Genomic DNA, 21137 nt, shown 5'->3' with positions numbered 1-21137 from the left:
ATCGATTTCTCCTCGACATATATGGATAGTTGCAACATTTTCATCGTATGTTTGCTCTCATCCGAACTAATAACGTTGACAAAAATACATTTGGAAAATATGTCCCCAAAAACGATGTTTCTGATGTTCGATTGACGAGAATCGAATGCAAATGTACATTTTTCTGCGCGTTTTTCTGTCGCATATCTTCTTGAGGACTAGCAGGAAGATTTGTACGAGAGGAACGATCGTGACGGTCATGTCGGGTCAAGGAAAGTTGAAACGGTGCAAACAGACAACGAGAGCACTGGCCGTGCTCTGTTTGGCGACCGCCGGATGCACGAGGATAGCAGACCACATCACTCGTCGACCCAACCGGATGCGTCGACATTGAAATACAAGCGAGCACTCGGTTTCGCTGGGCTCGCTTCGCTCTCTCATGCTCGCTTCTGTTGATATGACCCGTTCGTTCTGGAAACTCGCTTCTTTCTGATTGGTCAAATCTTCCTGAATGTTTGTCAAATCGATATCAACCGAAAATTGAACTATTAACGGGCTTATGAATTACGTGACCTATCTAATCTAATTAATATCGTAATTTGAGGTTCAAGTGAACAACAAAAGATTGTTTTGTTTCATATAATGTTTATCGGAGAGCAATGGAAATATTCTGCAACTTCATTTTTTTGGAAAGTGATAGATAAAATTCGTATTTCTTTAGTAGAATTTATTGCGAACTTTCAGACATCTTTTATAAGTAGTAATTTAATTTGAAAGCATGTAGACTACTGTAAAATCGGAAAATAAAGATATACATTTTTTCCCGATTGCTTACAATTTATTAATATTAAATTGAATATACAAATATAAATTTGACAGAAACGATGTTTGTTTAACGGAAACTAAATGCAATACTCGTATCTATATCAAATAATTTTACAGTTATTTGGCCACTCTCGTCACAACGAATCTAACACACACACACTCTCTCTCTCTCTCTCTCTCTCTCTAGCAACTCGATCAATTCTCTCGACTCTACTCTTCGGTGTCTCGATTAATTCTAACGACTCTACTCTTCGACGACTCGATTAGCTCTGACTCTCGCAACACACACACTTTTCGACTCGCACACTCTGACCTTTCGATCGTCTCACCTTGAAACACGAAACCGTCCTTCTGATCTAACGTTGTCTATTGTTTTTCTCATACCTATGTAAGAACTAGGTGACTTTAGTCACATAGGCGCTCTTAAATGTAAACGAACCACAGAAGGACGACGTACACGGTTTTTTCTATTTTCAACCGATCTCTAGTTCAAACTACTTTACGATATTACACTACTATCGCTTCTCTATTAACAAATGTTCCAAATATATTAAGAATTAATCTCAACCAAAGAATCCTATGTGGTATAGGTATCAAATAAACGAACCAGTGAAAGTAGCCAGACATCTGTAATTCCAAGCAAACTTTAACCTAAGAGACTCGGAAAGACAAAGAACTGGGAGTTCTCGAAGAAATTCTCGAGGTTAGGATAAAATCAATGTGTTTCGCGAAGGTGGAAAGTGTGACTAGAATATTGCGATTGCGAACTTCTCAGATTCAGCACTGAGCAGCAATATAGTCTTGCATGATCAGCCACGTTCTCTGAACCGCATCCCCTTTATACCTTGATGTCCAGAGTTTCTTGAAACCCTCGTGTTCCCTGGCAATTACTGATATCCCTTGGATCCCACGATTCACAGATTCTAAGACGTTTATATTAGACTCGATGTGTCCAGACCCGGAATCGTATCTTACGAATTCACAGATGAATTTTGCACGGAAAGTTCATTGTCATTTGTGGTAAATCGCACATACAGACTCTTCTTTTCTTCGTCGATGAATATAAGGTTATTTGCGTGGAAACTTACGATCTTTCATAGCATTGACAAATTTTCTACGATCATCTGCTTATTAATTAATTGTAGCAAACGAGAATTTGATCCTGGTCATCCAATGTCACAATCTGTGTATCTATCTTTGTGTAGCTTGACCTTCGTAGTCATCCGTTAACGTTATCCGAAATTTGTAAGTAGAAGATGCTGATAACTCGCTACTTATCAACATGATACTGATTATTCACAAATATTATTACCTTGTTACTCGATTTCGATATTATCGCTTTTCAATTCGGCGTCCGAAGGTTCTCTAAGAAATCAGTTCTCTAAATCGGAGGTCTTCAGAACTTCGATGATATCCGCTTATCAAGAAAGTATTAAAAATATATTATTATAGGGTCAACCAAATCTCACCATTTTTCAAGGTTTAACTGGAGAAAGAAAATTCTTTAAATAGAATCTCGGCTTAATGTGACACTAACGATGGAAAAATTAAGCAGACGAAGAAAATTCGAGCATACCTAGCTTACGTTAACCCCTTAACCTACGGGCATAGCCCGTAGTACGATGATCGGTCAAACGTAAATATAACGGGCATAGCCCGTAGTACGATGATCGGGCCAAATATAATATATAATATAATATATAATAGCTTGTTCACGTTTTCGGTCCAAAATTCTCTAACGTAAATCGTAGGTTAAGGGGTTAAATGAACCCTCGGTTTAACTTTTACGAGACGCTGTATCTTACCCATAAGAAAGCTTCGACGAGCTTCATACGATCCATCCGTCCAGTATCGAAGTTCGTGGATGGAAGGATAGGTCTCGTTCGTCCCTTCGGAGCATTTTATCGCGTCGCTTGCAATAAGATTTTTGTTTGCAAGAAACCAGCCAACCAGTCGTGGGCGTGGATCTTGAAAGGACGAAGGAGAATGAGAGCTCGTTGTTCGAAAGAGAAACGAAACAGAGGAAGAGGATCAAGGAGCGGAACAGGAAACTCGCGCACGGGAGAGAACTGCCGGGGAATCCAATCTCAATAGAGTTAAGTGTTTGAGAGTAAAACCTGGCCAAGACACGACCTCGATTACTCGCCGAGGATTTGTTACGGCCACCTCTTCCGCCGCATTTCTTACCCTCGATCCCTTCGAATCGTCCGAGACTCCTTCTTCGTTTTCGATTCCGCTGAAAGCTGCGTCGCGCAGTCCCTAACGAGGAACGAGCGACCGAACTTTGTCTCTCTCCTTCGACCCTGTTCCATCGACCTCTTTTTTTCGTCCATCAAACCAAGGGGATTTCCAATTGGCCATCGCGTTTGCTTCGCTACCGGTCTTCCTCATCAGATTACACCTGTTTCAACAGATTTCTTTGCGAGTTATAGCAGCAAACTCGCGAATCTTCCGAACAGGAGTTTGAAATATATTGTAGAGGACATCGTCCTGATCGTCTTTTAAAAGGTTTTAGACGTTGCGTATTGTTTGTTAGAAAATTGTTAACGTTATTATAGATGCCCTTCTATAAATGAAAAGTGAATTTTCTTGCAGTGAAAGATTCACATAAGTGGTACACGAATGTTTTCTAGTTCGAGTATTTGCAACGTTACTTTTTAGAAGCTATTTTTGATAATTACGTTATTCGGAGTAAAGATGTTTACAGGAGATTACTCGTCATACGAGTGAAAGTAAAAACAAAGATTCCCAAAGTACAGGGTCAAGAAGCGAATTGATTTTCTGATTTAATGAATAACAAGTTTAAAAAACAATAAACAGATTGACAGATGTAATAAGAATGTAATTGACAAGGATAGCTAAATGTGAATGTGTCTCGAAATTTTATCGATTACCGCCAAAATCGGTAATCTCCAAAATCGATCGGTCAAATAACATATTCAAATGTTCTCGATAATGGCCCATTATGCGCTTATCTTGTTCAAACACAAACAGATAAGCGTGTAGGACACTCACTTGATGTTATCGGCCCATGCATGCTCAAACATCGAAACGATTAATTTTCTATGCGATAGTTAAGTGCAATAGTAACACGAAAATTTCTTTTATGCAATGTTAATTGTATGTATTCTTTATTGATTGAACAAAAATTTTTAATTAAACTTCGATTAAGTCATCCTTCTGTCATTCTACAATTTAATTCGTTTTCTAAATGCATCTACTTTTTACTAAAAGTAACCAAACACTTATTTGATGCTTTTTAGAAAACTCATCTTTTACGATTCAAGTTCGATTTCAGAAAGGAGTTTTGCTACTAATATCGAGATCGCCAATCAGAAACGGGTGGATCCTTAACTGCGAACACATTTTCCTTAGTTGTTCCCTGTTTCGTCGTGAAAATCCTCGAGACCGTTATGCCAGTAACGATGAGCCCACCATGGAAGGCTGTTACCACCACGTGCTGCCATAATATCGAGCAAAAGTTTGCCTGGTCAGTAGTAGAAAATAATTTGATACGACTCACCGTTGCAACTTGAACGCAGGTGGAATGTCGAACCTTTTGTTGTCCTTTTGGAGAACAATTACGATGCCGTTTTTGTGGCATACTGCAATTAAATACCTCAGAGTCTTCCGTTATTGCTGGTTTCTGAAACCGTGTAATGATGAATTTGTGCCTTTTTATTTTTCTAGCAAGCTATGTTATAAAGTTTTGTTTGTAATTAGCTCTCTTACGTAATATAATTCTGAAAACGAACGACATCAAAATGGTTACTGGACAAAGATGATATTTTATATCAATATCGTAATAGATAAATTCTTCTGAAATTATTAATCAGATTACCAAAAAAAATTATGCCATGACTTGATAGGAATAGGTCGAATCGTCATATTGAAAGATAAATATCACTAAAATGTTTCGTCTTATCAACATCTCACATATCTGTGTTTGATCTGTCCCAAAAGAATAAAAAATATTTATGAGTATTAATTGATATAATCTAATCGTAATGGAGAATAGATCAGTAGTTAAATGTGTATATAAATGACCGGCAGTCTACAGTGATGATATACTTAATTGACTCTGTTCACTCAAGCAACATGGTGAGTAATGCACAAAACGATTTAATATAACATCGAAAAAGATATTCTAAATATTATACAAGTACATGTAACATAAATATTACAGACATTAATTTGATATTACTATTCAGCTCTGAAAGATTTATTTTCATCTGTTTCTCTATATTAAAAGTTACTTGCCTTTTAATTTGCCATCTAATCGAATTTATTTTAAATTTGTATCTCGAATAATTTTAATTTCATCCATAATTATTCGCGATTATTTCACATACATTTACAGATGAAATTCGCCGCTGTCTTGGCTGTTCTGGCCTTCGCCAGTCCCCTGAATGCCTATTTAGTCCCACGCACCGGAAACGGTGCTCTCGCCGCTGAGCTCCAGGACTTCGTCAACATTATTCCTCTTGACGATATAGTCGCGCTCCTTCACGAATACATGAACCAAGACTCAGAAATGCAAGCATGGTTAAACTATTTGCAAACAAACGAATTCAGGAACCTCGTATCTGGTCTTGAAAGCATCCCTGAATTCCGGGACCTCCTCAACTACCAGCAAAATGCCGGTCTCGATGCGTACTACCTGGCGAACAAAGTCAATGATTTCCTGCATCTGGCAAAACTCGTCCCACCAAACCGCGCTAGGAGAGCCGTCACCGGTGGAATCCGCGGTTACCTCGATCAAGTTGAAGCAATGCTGCCTATGGAACAGCTCCGAGCTTTGTTCAGGCAGAAGCTGGCCAACTCCAAAGTGTTCGCCGACTTCATACATTTCTTGGGATCCCCCACCTCTCAAAGACTCGTCGACGCTGTGTGCGCCAATCCTGTCTTTAATAACTTCTTAGTGAAGCTTCAGAGCTACGGTGTCAACCTCAACAAGGGCAGAGATTTCATGGAAAACCAATTGGGTCTCCATGTCTCCTGTTCCGTTTAAATTTTTATAGTTCTTTTCTATATTCCGATATCTTTTTAATTTTAATCAATAAATAAGCGTATATATAAATACGTCGCCAAATGTTGTTCCCTCAAAGTGCCCTTTGCTCCAATCTTTCGTTTTCAACCTTCAGGAACTTTAAGGTGTTCGTTAAAGAAGATCAGTATCTTCTGGCACGATAATTTTGTAAATAATGATATTAGTAACTTAGTAAGTTGCAAGTTTAGATTTCTCTTTTTGTATCTTTATAGTTTTTCGTCGAATAGAATAATCAAAAGATTGATAAGATTTTATTAATACTAGTAATTTGTAAACTATAACTTGACAAATTTCGCTAATATCATTAGTGATATTAGTTCAATTGTGTAAAACGGCACAAGTATTAATCCTCAATTAGAATCGTAGGATGAAAATCATTAGTCTTTGTCGTATAAAGTATAGAATATAAAATAAAATGAAATATTCTTTTATCAAGCAATCTGATGTCCAAATTGTTAATTATAGATTTGCAATATGACTTAAAAGTTACAAAGGAGAACCTATTAGAGACGAAATTTTAGACGAAGAACTAAGATTCTATTTGCGACTAAATTCTTAACTTCATCTTCATTAATATCATGCTTTGTATCTTAAGTCGTAATGTTACAATAGAACACTATGTGCTGGGAAACTTCATAATTCTTTTCACGACATTTATAACATTCCTGGTAAATCGAGATCCACTTATTTGTACAATATCCCGAAATAAACAGTTTTAATTAGAAATATGTTTCAGAATATTACGAGACAAATTAATTAATATAATAACGAGAAGGGGGATATAGCTTTAAATATTTTGTATTTCAAATGGAAAATATAATTATGAGTGCGTAAGCTATCTACAATTTAAAAGCACAAAAATGTACGAGTATAAGTGATTCCACAGAAGTGGAAATTTTTTACGGTTCTCACTTTTTAAAGCCCTTAAAAACGTTAAACGTTAAAACCCTTAAACATTAAATTATATTTGCATGAGAGAGAAAGATAATAATTGTGATTTTAAATACAAATTATGAAGTACTATCAATTAAGTTTATTTATATCAAAAATTACCTTTTCTTCATGCAATTCTCAGTCCTCTGTCATGTCAGAACTACAAAATTTACTCTACATCTTATGTTCAGTGAATAAATTTGAGATTATTTACTTTATTATTATTTTCCTTTTTATATTTACTTTACAATGGTCGTATTTATCATTCACATTTATTTTTACTTTAATCGACTTCATTTTATTGACAAAAGTCATCGGCATGCAACTTTTTTCATCATTTTTACATCTCGGTTCCCTGTCTGCAAAATTATTTCTAAAAAAATCCATGTCTATGGTACTAACAATGAAATCACGCGAAGTAAATCAAAAGTAATCAAAACAAGTTAGTGCACCTATTACGTTTTGTAACAAGTGGTCATTTTTGATTACCTAAAATTGTAGAATTGTTGACAATCACCTGTTGCTGCCAGCCACCTTTTCAATCCCCTGGTACGTATTATATTCCAATTTTGTTATCTTTTCTAAGTATTATTTAACATCAAAATTGAATAGTAATTCGCTTGAAAATTTATAACATTTTACTTTAAAATTCCCAATCACCTGATCTCAGTCTCCTGTCAAACAATATGATAGGTGACAGAAAGAAGCATCCACGTGCTTGAGAAAAATGTGTGTTGAGTGCATTTATATTAAACTTAGAAAATGCCTTGCATTGTTTAGGTAATGTCATAATTCAGTCCTGAACGTTAGAGCATAAAGTACACAATTTATTTACTTTAGTTTACAAGAAAGAACGCGGATTGATCACCAGTTTGTTTATCTAAGGAATAAATTTCGTTAGTTTTAAAAATGCTCTCGGGTCCTGTACGGGGCTCCAGTGTGGGCAGAGGATCTGATGAAAAGTCGACGTAGTTTACTCTTGCTGAGGAGGCTTCATAGGACAACCGCCATCAGGATCGTAAGGGGATACCGGACGATATCACATGCGTCGACGACTTTCCTGGCGGCGTCTCCTCCGTTCGAGATCCAGGCCTTGGCGCTCCGACAAGTGTACGAAGACCAGAGGAACCGAAGCTCAGGCGGGGACTGCCGAACTGGGAGACTTGGAGAGACCGCGGAGGGCTTCCACTATCCTTCCGGATGACGCTGGTGCTCGCAGGACATGGAGTATTCGCTGACGAGCACCTGTCACCACTGCGGCGAGGGCAAAGACACGGACCAGCACACGTTAGAATTTTATCCGGCGTGGGAGGCCTCTACGGCTGACAATTGGCGAAAGATTAGACCCCTCGTCAGTTGTGAAAGCGATGCTGAGGGAGCGACAAGAACTCCTCGCAGTACGCTCATATTGCGAAAGCGTAATGCTCGTAAAGGAACGAACAGAGCGGGAGAGGGTGAGAACATCCCACCCTTGCAGGGTTCCGCGCCGAAGGACGGCCCTACGTCGTTCTAGGTGGTCATAGAGACCGACACGCCAAGGAGGATCTGGACCTCCTCAGACTTGCACGACAACCCAGGGAATAGCGTAGAGAAGGGTGGCCCCTCCCAATGCCCGAACTAACCAAGGAACGACTCCCTCAGACAGGAGAAGACGCAGGAGTGCTCCAGCAGTAATCTGAAAATTTTCTGGGTCCCGGCCATTCCAACTAAGCGTCCGGCGATCCACCGTGGGGTTTTAGTCGGTATAGTCCGACACTATCCCGCCGCTTCCTAGCGGGGGGGGATCCATGAGGATTTCCCCACGTACAAAAAAAAAAAAAGAAAGAAAGAAAAGAAAAGTTTTAAAAATGCAATAATTTTGTTTTTGAATTTAACTGACAATTTGTCAAGATTGATGATTCATTTATGATTAATAAGTATTGATTGTTTTTTAGATTTAATTATTTTTGTTTCCACTTTTAAATTTAGCTGACAATTATCAGGACTGGTAATTAGTCCGTTTATAATCTAGGCGATTACAAATTATTATTGACGTGTGATATTGGATGTCCAAATTTTGTAAATAATCCTTCTGAAAAGTAATTATCTTTTAATTAATTCTTTGTGATAGAAAGTGTGAGAAAAGATCATCTCTTTTTATTAAATAAAATATTTAAATACAGTTAATTACATGAGACTATTAACGATATCTCAGTCGCCAGTAGATAGTTTCTAAAAAAGTAAAATTACATGTATGATAGTTATTCGTTTGTCCGACCGTTTTTGTAGCAATGTTCTCTGTCACACCTTAAACTTGTTGCAATTCATAAATTAAATGAAAAAGTATGTGGATAAAATCACTGCTAAATAAATCCCGCCTTTGCAGAATCGCTCTTATATAGGTTAAATGAGTGTAGATAAATTAATTCTATGATGATAAATACTAATTGAATTGGGGTCACTATTATATCCGTGTCATATTGAATCTCACTGCTGCTAGCGTTAGTAACAGAGCGTAAAACAACAACAAATAGATATTTTCAGAAATATGAAGATAAGATACTCTCGATACATGATAATTAAAAGCAATACATCTAATTTTGATATCAGTTGATAATCAGCACTGCTTTCTATTTTGAAATAAAAACATGTTATCATAGAGATAATACTCTTTATGTCACCATTTTTTCTTATTTTTAGTCATCAATAGGACAGTTTCTCTAGTTTCTAGCAGGTTGTCCAGATACATCTTTACTTGCCTACAGTTTACTTGTGGATAAAAGATTCACATCAATAGAATTTTTTTTATGTCAAAAAGAATTGCTGGTGACAAGATGGAATATCCTGCAAAAATTCTTAACGATCATTTCGACTGGTATGTATAATGAGTTGTCTACTATCGTCATAGAAATTATAAGCTCGAATAAATATAACAGAGATAAAATTTGTCAATGCCAGCGATAACATTTTGATCCTAATTACGTACTCAAAGATAAAGCTAAACGATGTTTCCCGCACAATAGTCACCGTCGAAAAGAAAAAAGGAATCTTTAATCCTTTAAATGAGTGCAACCCCAGATACTTAAACTAAATAATTTATGTTACGAAAAGTTAAGCTACATTTTGTAATATAATGAACAAATGCATCAAGGGTCTGAAAACGAATGCATTTGTAGCTCGTTGGATGCTGCGTTTAACAACAGAATGCGTTGTGTAGAAATTTGACCGCAAAGTCAAGAAAAATGAAATTTACAAATACGATGCGTCTACTTTGTTGCCATAAATGTGCAGATGCAAAGCAAAAGCTACAAAAGAAACTTAATTTACATTATCCAGACTGCAATGTTATTTTATGGGTTCATGCTATGATGTTTTGAAGTGCATTATATAAAAGCTAAATATGTAAAAAGAAATTACATATGAAAAAATTAAAATGTGGATGCAAGGTGTAAGAAGATTACAGAAAATCGAAGTGATTTTAAAATACAATAATCAATTCCATGTTAAATACATTGTACCTTCATTAGATTGTGGGATTTCCTTTCCAATTATCTTAGCTACCAAGGGGCATAAAAGTCATGAAATTATCAAAAATAATTTCGTCATGTTCTTTCCGCGCAAACTTTATATATTTCCATGTTGCTTATGCTAGATGCAAATAATACAGATAGTAAAAAAGTGGAAAATTTTTCCCTATATTTCTATATTTCATCAATAATAATTATAGTATAGATAGTAAATAAGATTAATGATTAGTCACTTATTGCGAAAAATGTAATCCCGAATGAAAATAAAAATCGCGCGATGTTGATACTGTAAATACTACTGATCTGTAAATGTTACACTGATAATCAATTACAATAAGACACTAATCTCTGCAAGTGCTGAGACACAGGTGCACGTATAATGAAATCTTATCATTCTTTCAGGTATCTCGATATCTCCATTTATTTATTTGAATACGTTCCAGTATATATAAAGCAGTCTAGCCGATAGAAAATTCATGAGGTACTACAGTTTTCCCACAGAACTACGGTGAGTTCACAGATCGTTGTAAAATAAAATTTTATATTATAATTATTTATGCTTAAAAACTATTAAATACCTGTTGTCTAAATGAGTTTCTCAACAAGTTTGTTTTATATTTATTGGCTTCTGAGCAATTTTAAACAATTTCTGAGCAAGCAAATTTTAACGCGATCAATTAATCCAACCTCATTAAATGGGTTAAAGTTTCGTCTCGATTTATACCATCGAAAATGCTTCTATTTTCATTGCGTTTCATTTACTATTGAATTATCTATGTACCGTCCGTTTTGCAGATGAAGGTCCCAGTGGTACTGTTCACGGCGATATTTGCGTTCGCAACTGTGAACTCTCATTATCTCCCAGATTTCGGCAAGGGACCGCTCCATGAAGATATACAATACTTCCTGGACTTGATCCCGATGGACAAGGTTGCTTCTGTCGTCCTAGAATATGCCGCTGAAGATTCCGAATTCCAAGAGCTACTTCAATACTTCAGCTCATCAGAGTTCAAGACAATGATCTCGGAGATCGAGACTCTTTACGAGTTCCATAAGTTCGCAGACTATCTAGAAAAAAACGGTGTCTACATTTACGCCGAGCTGAATAAATTAAACAAAATAATTGGCATTCCACCGTTCCAGCAGTTTAGCAAAAAACAAATCACTGGTGGAGTGAAAGGTTTGTTCGAAGACGTGAAGCAACTCATCTCTTATGACGCAATCATTCGTGGTTACGTGTACAAGATGAGAACATCGGACGCTTGGCGTGATTTCGTAGCCCAACTGAAGTCAGAGGATAACCAAAAATTTGTGGACGCTCTCTACGAAAACAGAAATTACCTCAGATTCCGTGCAATGCTGGTGAAGAAAGGAATTGATATAATTTTAATCGAAGATATCATCTACACCGTTCTTGGTATTGAATTCCCAATCTTCGAAATGCCTAAGTCGGAAACCGTCGCCTCTGACGAACTATCTAGGGACATTCATGACTTCCTGAACCTGGTCGACGAGAACAAAATAATGAACATCGTTATGTCCTACCTGGAAGACGACGAAGTGCAGAGGGCAATCGAATACATGTACAGCGAAGCATTTCACGATTTGGTCCGCAAGGTCGAAGCTATGCCAGAATATCAGAATTTGGTGAGGTACATGGAAGACTCTGGCTTGGACATGAAAAAGGTGATCAGCAAAATCCACAAATTGTTCGGTATGGAAGACTACGTACCACCCATGGAATTCTCATCGATGAATACATTATCAAACCTTGGTGGATTGAAAGCTCTGTTCAACGCTGTAGAGGCTGCCCTCCCTTTGGACAAATTCACGGCCATGTACAATGAAAAGATGCACACCTCCCCTGCTTTCCAGAACTTCATGCAAAGACTGCACTCCAATGAATTCCAAAGAATCGTCAACACGGTTTACCAATCACCAATCTTCCTGGAAATGAGACAGAAGGTCATCAACGACGGAGTGGACCTTGTACCAATCAGGGATTTCATCGAAAAGGTGCTTGGCATTCATCTTCCCAGAGTCGACTCCCGTGCCATGCTACGAGCAGAAATCTTTGCCTCTGACGAACTATCCAGAGACATTCACGACTTCCTGAACCTGGTCGACGAGAACAAAATAATGAACATCGTTATGTCCTACCTGGAAGACGACGAAGTGCAGAGAGCAATCGAATACATGTACAGCGAAGCATTCCACGATTTGGTCCGCAAGGTCGAAGCTATGCCAGAATATCAAAATTTGGTGAGGTACATGGAAGACTCTGGCTTGGACATGAAAAAGGTGATCAGCAAAATCCACAAGTTGTTCGGTATGGAAGACTACGTACCACCCATGGAATTCTCATCGATGAATACATTATCAAACCTTGGTGGATTGAAAGCTCTGTTCAACGCTGTAGAGGCTGCCCTCCCTTTGGACAAATTCACGGCCATGTACAATGAAAAGATGCACACCTCCCCTGCTTTCCAGAACTTCATGCAAAGACTGCACTCCGACGAATTCCAGAGAATCGTCAACACAGTTTACCAATCACCAATCTTCCTGGAAATGAGACAGAAGGTCATCAACGACGGAGTGGACCTTGTCCCTATCAGGGATTTCATCGAAAAAGTGCTTGGCATTCATCTTCCCAGAGTCAACTTCTTGATATTTCAACTTCTAAAAGGAACCTATCACTGAATAATGCTTGACCTTCTAAAACTCGATTTTTTTGTGACTATTTTAGAATTTAACAAATTGTAGTCGTTTAATTTCCATTAAATCTCGAAAACCTACTTCGTGGTATGTTCATTTTCCTGTTGTGAAGCAAAAATTCATCGACTTATAGAGCAAATATACATATATACATATTTTAATTTGAACATATTTCAAAGATTTCGCTTAATCTTGGCAAAAACAAAAATAGGTTAGGATTTATGTCTGGTAGAGTACTACTCTTACTGGTTGCATTATTTTATTTTCTCTGCTTGTTTATTTCTTATTCTTCATATTGCTAGGTCACTTCAATTTTACTAAATTGTGTCTGTTTCTCTTCGTGCAAATCATCTTTATTCGTGTTTTCCTATCGCGTTCAGCCACATCGTCTTTTCTTTTTAGAACTTTCTTTTCTCCCTTTTTCTTCCAATCGTTGTTCGCCTTCCATTCCTCAAGCTTCGTGGATTCAAGTGTCATTTCCCTTCTTTCTCACTTGCCCCTCTTATGACTTCCTGCTTCATCCTAACGCGCCAATGGCAAGTTTCGAGGCTTATTAAATTGTAACAATTTTAATTAGAGAAGTAGCGTGCACCAGCTTGTTCCTCCCCTTGTTCGTCCTTCTGTTAGTTCTCACCAGAGAAGGACAGAGTGAAAGGGTGGCTAAACCCCGCGGCAACCGAGAAGACGCGTCGGTTAAGACACCCCATACTTTCCTTTTAAAAGTTAGCGCCACGTGCTCGAACACGGTCCTCTTTTATTTATCGAATAGCTACCGTTGCTACTTGAGGCCATTCACTGCACCCGGTGCCCTTTTGCTTTTCTGTTTGATCAGCAAAATACGGCGTTAACGAATAACTATTTTCGACGAGGGGTGAAATTGATCATTATTCAACAAATCGATCTTAAACTTACCAAGACAGGCAGTTAATGATGGAACGCGATTTTTTGGGATTAATTCTAAGTCTCAGAAGAAATAGTAATATGAGCGAGAGAATTTTTAGAGTCAAATTAATGTTCTAATGTAGAAATTTCTATGGTGCTTGATATTAAAACATTTTAGTGACCTTTGGGAAAGAAGCACTTATATGTGTAATTGTATCTATCTATTGAATCGCTCTATATAAATAAAGAGGTGAGGATTTTAATGATACAAATATGGTGCGTTATTCTACTTATTTTAAGGAAATATACTATCTTAGTAAGATAAGTTATTTAACGAACAAGAAAGTGGTGTTTCATTTTTATTGGAATGTGTATACCATGCATAAAAATGCATAAGCCATTTTTGATGTGATTAATGGTTGGGGATCCATCTTTGAAAAACTAATTCTTACTTAATGTTACAATAAGTATACTACTCAAGCTCTTTAGAATAGAAATTAAATTCTTTTTTCACGTTTTAGCATTTTTTTCAACTAAGTAATATTGCACAATGTAGTAGCTTCGCCATTTCCAATTAAACCAATATTGATTCGGGACTTAAAAATATAATCAGCAATTTCTATATCGGATGTTATCTTGTCTGAATTATCGAAGAACATTATTACCGATTTACTAGATTGTCTACTTACCTGTTTCGATAATTTACACTCTGCTATACCTACACATTAGTTAAGTATTTAATAAGTTATCATTAAGTATATGATACATACGGTTTCTTACGTTTGTCGGTAATTATCCATTAATTTAGAAAAGAAATAGATGCAAAGTAGGTACGATTAATGAAAATGTATATTTCGAAATAATATATATATAAGCATATATATATATATATATATATATATATATATATATATATATATATATATAATATAATATAATATAATATATAATATATAATATAATATATATAATATATATAATATATATATATATATTGTTTTAAATAATTAACAATTCACATCTAATAATTAATTTAACGGTGATGAAGGACCTGAAACTAAATATATTCTGTCATTATTAACTTCGGTTCGAATTTACTTTCAACGTTAATTTGGTATACAATCTATGTTTTCGCACAGTTGGCTGGTACTGTACAATAGCAATGTTTACATTGATTGTCACGTCCGATTTGCAAAGTTTTACAACCGTAATGAGTTCGTGATTCATAAGCGTCGACATAGAGGACGCCACATAAATGTTTATAACAGCAGTCTGATAGTTAGGTGATCATTTCTTATCATATTCAAAAAAAATTACTGCACTAATTGCGTCGATTTAAAGTGGGTATATCATAGATCTCATTCAGCAATTAACATTTTATTTGCCTTAAACTTCATATAAAGCTGTAATCGATATAATATAATTAATTATGATATCCATTAATTTTGCAAATTTTTAAAGCATTAACTTCGTTCAAGCTGGAGCGTATAAACGATACGATGCCTTCAGTGTTTCAATTATTTTGATTATATTTTTAAAAAATAATTATCCATTAAAAATGATGAGTTTTACTTTTCGTGATGAAAATTTTTTGTGATATAATATTAACACGTAATAATAACAAAAATGTGTTTTACATTACATTCCGTATATTCCATGTATGATACAATATAAAATACAGATAATAAATAATAGATGCTAGATAATAGATAGATGATAGATAATGTAAAATAAAAATATTTCATATTTTACAATCCATATTACATCCAAACGTTCTCTTGGTTCTGACTGCAAAAAAGTGAAAAATATTTAATCGAACAATTTTTCCATTGATAAGTAGCATTAAAAAGCTTATAATTCCTAAAAATATCGACATACATGTATCGATAAAATAGCAGTACTATACTCTTGTTACTTGTTATTTTTTACACATCCTAAAATTGAGTTATAGTTTCATTTGGATTAATTATCTATTTGACGAATCAGATTTGGGAACGTCATTATTCGTGTCTCATATATTAGTGACCTTTTTAATAATGACTAATTCAAATAATCTTATCAGAATGAGTAAGTCAAATTCACCGTGATATATAAGACGGAATGAAAAATTGATGGGCGTTATAATTCTCCCGGCATTAATGAGAAAAAAACCAGGTCCTACAGTAAGTAGCATATAGTTTTAAGTATAATTGCAGTCATTCACAATTTAAGAATTAATGGATTAACTGTAATTCATAGTTGTAATTAGAACCATTCATATATTATTTTGAAATTAATTAAAGATTTTTATTCCTATATCATTTGAGTACATTGTACAATAACATATACATACCAATTTCTGTTAATTAACATAAATTCTATTAACGACACTGTATAAATACATTGATAATTCCATAATGATCGAACGCTAAATCATTTCAATAAATTTCATCGTGATTTTCCATTTTTTCATAATTCATCCCAATTTTCAGATGAAATTCGCTCTCACAGTATTGTCTATCCTGGCCACAGCCAGCCATCTCAACGCTTACATGTTGCCAAGCGTTGGCACAGGTGCCCTGGCCAAGGAATTGCAGGATTTCGTGAACTTGGTGCCCATCGACAAAGTACTGGAGCTCACGCAAGTATATCAAGCCAGAGACAAGGAATTCCAATGGATTATGACTTTCTTGCAATCCGATGATATGAAGGGCTTCGTCGAAGACGTGGAAGATTTACCCGAATACGAAACCCTCATGAAGTATTTGCTAAACCAAGGTCTTGACGGTTACACTTTAATGAAGGACGTAAAAGAATCCATGGCAGCGAATATCGAAAAAACTAATGTGAATTCTAATCTCAGAATTACCGGAGGAATCGCAGGTTATGTAAAAGACGTTTCAGAAGTCATATCTGTGTACAATATGTCGAATCTGTTCGAATACAAGGTCGCAACTTCTGAGGTTTTCAAAAATTTCTTGCACGAAATTCTATCTCTTCAATACGAGAACCTTTACACAAGTACCTTCACGAATCCTCATTTCCAAAGAATACTAGTACAGCTTAACTACCTCTATGTCGACAGCAATACGTTCCATACGAATTTCTTCACGTTTCTCATAGCTAAAGCGTTGATATATAAATATCTTTAAGCATTACAGATAAGAATGCGCGTATAGACCGTTTGTATGTACATATAATTGACTTAAAATTGTGACTTGTAACATGTAAAATTATTTCATATATATGTATGCTAAATTTAAAATAATATTTAATAAATATATTAAGTTAATTGACATTAGTAAAATAATGCTGTTCTTTCTTTTTTACACTTTTTAGTGTTTTTATACTTTTTTATAACATAGAAAATATTTGAAATTAATGTTAAAATGTTAAATACATGGTAAACACAATGGTGAAATATTAAATACAATATTAAAGAAAATATTAAATGTTAAATATTTGTAGAAAAAGAAGTAATATTATATAATCTACGGATTAAAGTTTTATTTCCATGAGAAATTTTGAATAGAAAACTCCTGCTTTTTAAAGTGAAATTGAGCCGAATGAATAATTCGCATGCCAGGAAAATCTGTGTGGGAATTGTTTAAAAGTTAAAATTATTTAATTTCGCGTTATTAATTTTGCTGCTGTTTCCTAACGAACATTACATCATAATCAAAAACTATAAAATGATATCTGTGGCTATCAATCATATCGATATAATCAAAATTACGAAACAGTAGTAGCCAATGTAATTCTGTTTCTATCAGATAATAGAGTTGGGATAACAACTACAAGTCTTTCTTAATTTATAATTTTTCCCTAAATTTGTTAACTTCCATTCAGTCATAACAAGATGTTACCATACAATAAAATATAAACTAAATTTCTCACCATTTATAGATAAATGAATGGAAAAATATGAAAAAAACAATATACAAATACAGACACTAAAAAATTCCTATATGCCAAATCAATTGATCTGAAAAATTCCTAATATATCTATAGTATAATAAGGATGAATAAGCCTATATACAAGCCTATACAGTCAAACATCATTTATTGATTAGTGGCGAAGAATAATAGCGAATTTTATTGTTATCACCACTTGCTATTCAATATGATAAGTCCAGCTTAAAATAATGCCTTAATGAGAAAGATCGGTTCATACATAGAAATCATTCGATGTTTGGAGTTTTCAATTGTGTACACCAATCAAATTTATATAAGAAGTTAATAGTTCGCTTAAAACATATTTTGGAGGTATCGTTTGCTTTTATCACGCAGAAATAGCATTTTGAGTGTACGATAGGAAATAATAATTGAAATTAAACATTGCGACACAATTGTACTCGATAGATTACGATTACTTCTTCAAGGAATTTATCATTATTGACATTATCTTGGCTCATGATAATCTGTAATGTTATATAACTAATAGCCTACTTATTTTTTGTAATAGATAAGGAATGTGTGTATGTTTCACGTTTTTTTATCGATGATTATTGTTTACAAGAAATCGTAGGTATATTACGAGTGTTCAAAATAATTTGTTTTGTAATGTATGCTATTACGCAAAGGATGCGGCTGGTTGAAATTGAGCACCAATTTATTATTTTCTAAATACCTATTTCCTGAAAAGTTATCCTGGTAAATAGCACTGATGCATCCACATTATTTATGTGGTTTCATGTCACGTTACAATTATGATGACTTTCTACGGTGTAAAAAATCTTGCAACCATTCAGCTATCAAGCTTTTTGTAAGCTAGAATATATGTATACTCTAACTATATATATATTTATATTATATTTAAAAATATTTATATATTTAAAAATAGCGCTTAAGAAAGGTACTTTAAAATCTTAATGAAACCACCCCTGACATAAGGGTCCGTCGCAAAATATATTCCTATGCAATAAAGTACCTACAAAGGAAATTTCTAAATGAAAAGAAATTATATGGTAATAAGATAAACTATAAATGAAGTAGTCAAATATATCCGTATGTCATATATTTATACGTTCCTTGCGCAACGTGTAAAAATGTATGAAATATGTAAAAGTTTGTGTATCAAACATCAAATAATTTCAAAGTATATTAAGTACAATATATAATGTGCGCACATGCGTTATTTACTAGAAAAAATGAGTAGATTTATTAATTATGTAATTATGTGTTGGTGGATTAGGTGACAATATGATAACGTAAAGAATCCTCGAAATATAACCATAATCTGTCGAATACAATTGTATTGCAACCATTCATTTTACTATATTACGTTTTATTTTAACTATCATCGCGTATCGTGCACGTATTGTGACGTAGCTCGCTTGCATGATAAAACATTGACGATATCTTTGAAATGCATCTTAAGAAGACCATCACGCCAGACGATGCGAATTTGATTATTAAGTGAAACGTTTAAAAATGTCAATGTCACGACTCTTCTCGAAATGATGATAGAATCATGCGAAAGGAAAATTGCGGAAATGATAGGAAACATGTACTATATTTCTCAATTAAAAAATATTACAGACCTACACTTGTAACTCTTCAATAATCTATGTAGCTCGAAGTCTTTGCGTTTAAACAATTATTATAAGTTTATATGAAATGATTGCATTAAATAATATTAGACTGGTGCATAGTAAGAATCGTTTTGTCAAATGAAATATTGAACGCATGTAATTTGCGCAGAAAATAATATTTTCGTGATTTGCTCATCTGACAGGATGATTAGCTATGAAATTCTATTATTCTCTATTATTCAGAGATAATTTATTCATTAAAAAGTTAGCTAGGTTTCATTGGATAATAATAGCAGTTTAATTTAATAGTAGATAGAAGGATAAATAATAGTTTTAAAAATTATCTATTATCTTCCTTATTTCGTTCAACGACATATATGAAGGTAGTTTCGCGCAACCACTACATTTAGATTCATGAAACTCCGCTGACTTCGCGAACTTTCAGCGCAAATAAAAATGTAGTATCGCAGGTGCATGCTAATCTTCGCAATGGCTTGCCCTGTTAAATTCGCGGAATAAAGAAAACTTAAATTTCTTGTCGTAACTGCTGCACAAATCCACTAGCTTAATAAATCTCGTGTCAAAAAGAGGATATCTCAACCAATAGAAATTTAACCGTCATAATTTGCTTTCGTCTCGTGTGTTCTTTAAGGAACGCGTCAAACGTTAACCTAGCAAAGGGATGTCTATCATCGTACGATGGCCTGGCGAATCTACTCGGCCACTTTGAACAAGGTCTTTCTCTCTTCCGTATCTTAAGTGTGCAAACTTTCGTCGTAAGTTTCTGAAGGGTTAAACTTTGCGCAGTTGCAACATTGTTCGCAACTCTAACCTCTTATCCCGTTTTTTACATGTTGTGCCAGACCAGTGGATTTACATTAACAAACCCTGTCGATAATTGGTCAAGAATTTTGCGCTTGAAACGAATCATCTGGTACAATGATTTCTTATTAAATCAACATTAAGAATCAACTTTAATCTTCTGAAAGACATGAACCCTCAAATTATGATTGTTACCATGGTAGCCGCAGCTTCGGTTGCTTTTTTCGGATTCCTTGCCTATCGGATCAGAGTTCGATCGAACGATCCAGATTTATTAAGCGTACTCCCATTGGAAGACAACAGCTCCCTCGACGAAGATCTCAAAGACATTTTGGCGTTCGTCCCTATAAAAGAAGTACAACGAATCATTGAAAGATACATGGAATACGACCCCCAGATCGGAGATACCGTGAGCTTCGTGAACGACCAGAAGAGATTCATATTGCGCGAGTTCCAGAACATGCCTGAAGCAAACAAATTGATCAATTTTCTGCGACAGAATGGTTTGGACGTGGATTCCTGGCAAGAGAAGATACGATGCTTTTGGAAGATGTCTCCCAAGTTCATCAAATACGATCCGAGTATGGCAGCCGGAGGCCTGACCGTGATGATCAATAAAATCCTGGAGACCATGCCACTGGACGAGCTGCACGAACTGTTGCGACAAAAGGTGAAATACTCGGCAAGCTTCCGCAGATTTCTGTATACGTTGAGGTCCAAAGACTACCTAGAACTTTGCAACGCGATTGAGACTAACGATGTGCTACATCATCACTATTTCTGGGCGAAAGAGGGTGGACTAGAGATCACGTTCGCGATCGAACTATTCAATGAGCTGCACGCCTACCTAACGCAGGCATTAGTCACCTAAGAATTGTCATGAACCATTAATAATCATTATTGAGTAATAAA

The 21137-nt window shown here is 35.2% G+C and overlaps 1 protein-coding gene across 1 annotated transcript; it reads left to right on the top strand.

Annotated features, from left to right (window-relative positions):
• Positions 1–5164: 5164 nt before the first annotated feature.
• Positions 5165–21096, top strand: LOC126868587 (uncharacterized). Its single transcript, XM_050624208.1, has 6 exons — positions 5165–5797; positions 11089–12992; positions 15030–15173; positions 15986–16052; positions 16362–17019; positions 20393–21096. The coding sequence occupies exons 1-6, from the start codon at positions 5165–5167 to the stop codon at positions 21094–21096; spliced, it is 4110 nt and encodes a 1369-aa protein (XP_050480165.1).
• Positions 21097–21137: the final 41 nt, after the last annotated feature.

The sequence above is a fragment of the Bombus huntii genome, chromosome 1 (assembly GCF_024542735.1).
Source record: "Bombus huntii isolate Logan2020A chromosome 1, iyBomHunt1.1, whole genome shotgun sequence".
NCBI lineage: Eukaryota > Metazoa > Arthropoda > Insecta > Hymenoptera > Apidae > Bombus > Bombus huntii.
Note: the sequence above shows the minus strand (reverse complement) of the source record. Positions and strands in the feature narration are given on the sequence as shown.

Excerpts from the sequence above, each read along its gene's own strand:
- LOC126868587 (XM_050624208.1), top strand. The coding sequence starts at position 5,165 with ATGAAATTCGCCGCTGTCTTGGCTGTTCTGGCCTTCGCCAGTCCCCTG. Across the intron at positions 15,174-15,985 it reads AACAGCAGTCTGATAGTTAG|ACGGAATGAAAAATTGATGG; the intron begins GTGATCATTTCT and ends GTGATATATAAG. Across the intron at positions 16,053-16,361 it reads GAAAAAAACCAGGTCCTACA|ATGAAATTCGCTCTCACAGT; the intron begins GTAAGTAGCATA and ends CCCAATTTTCAG.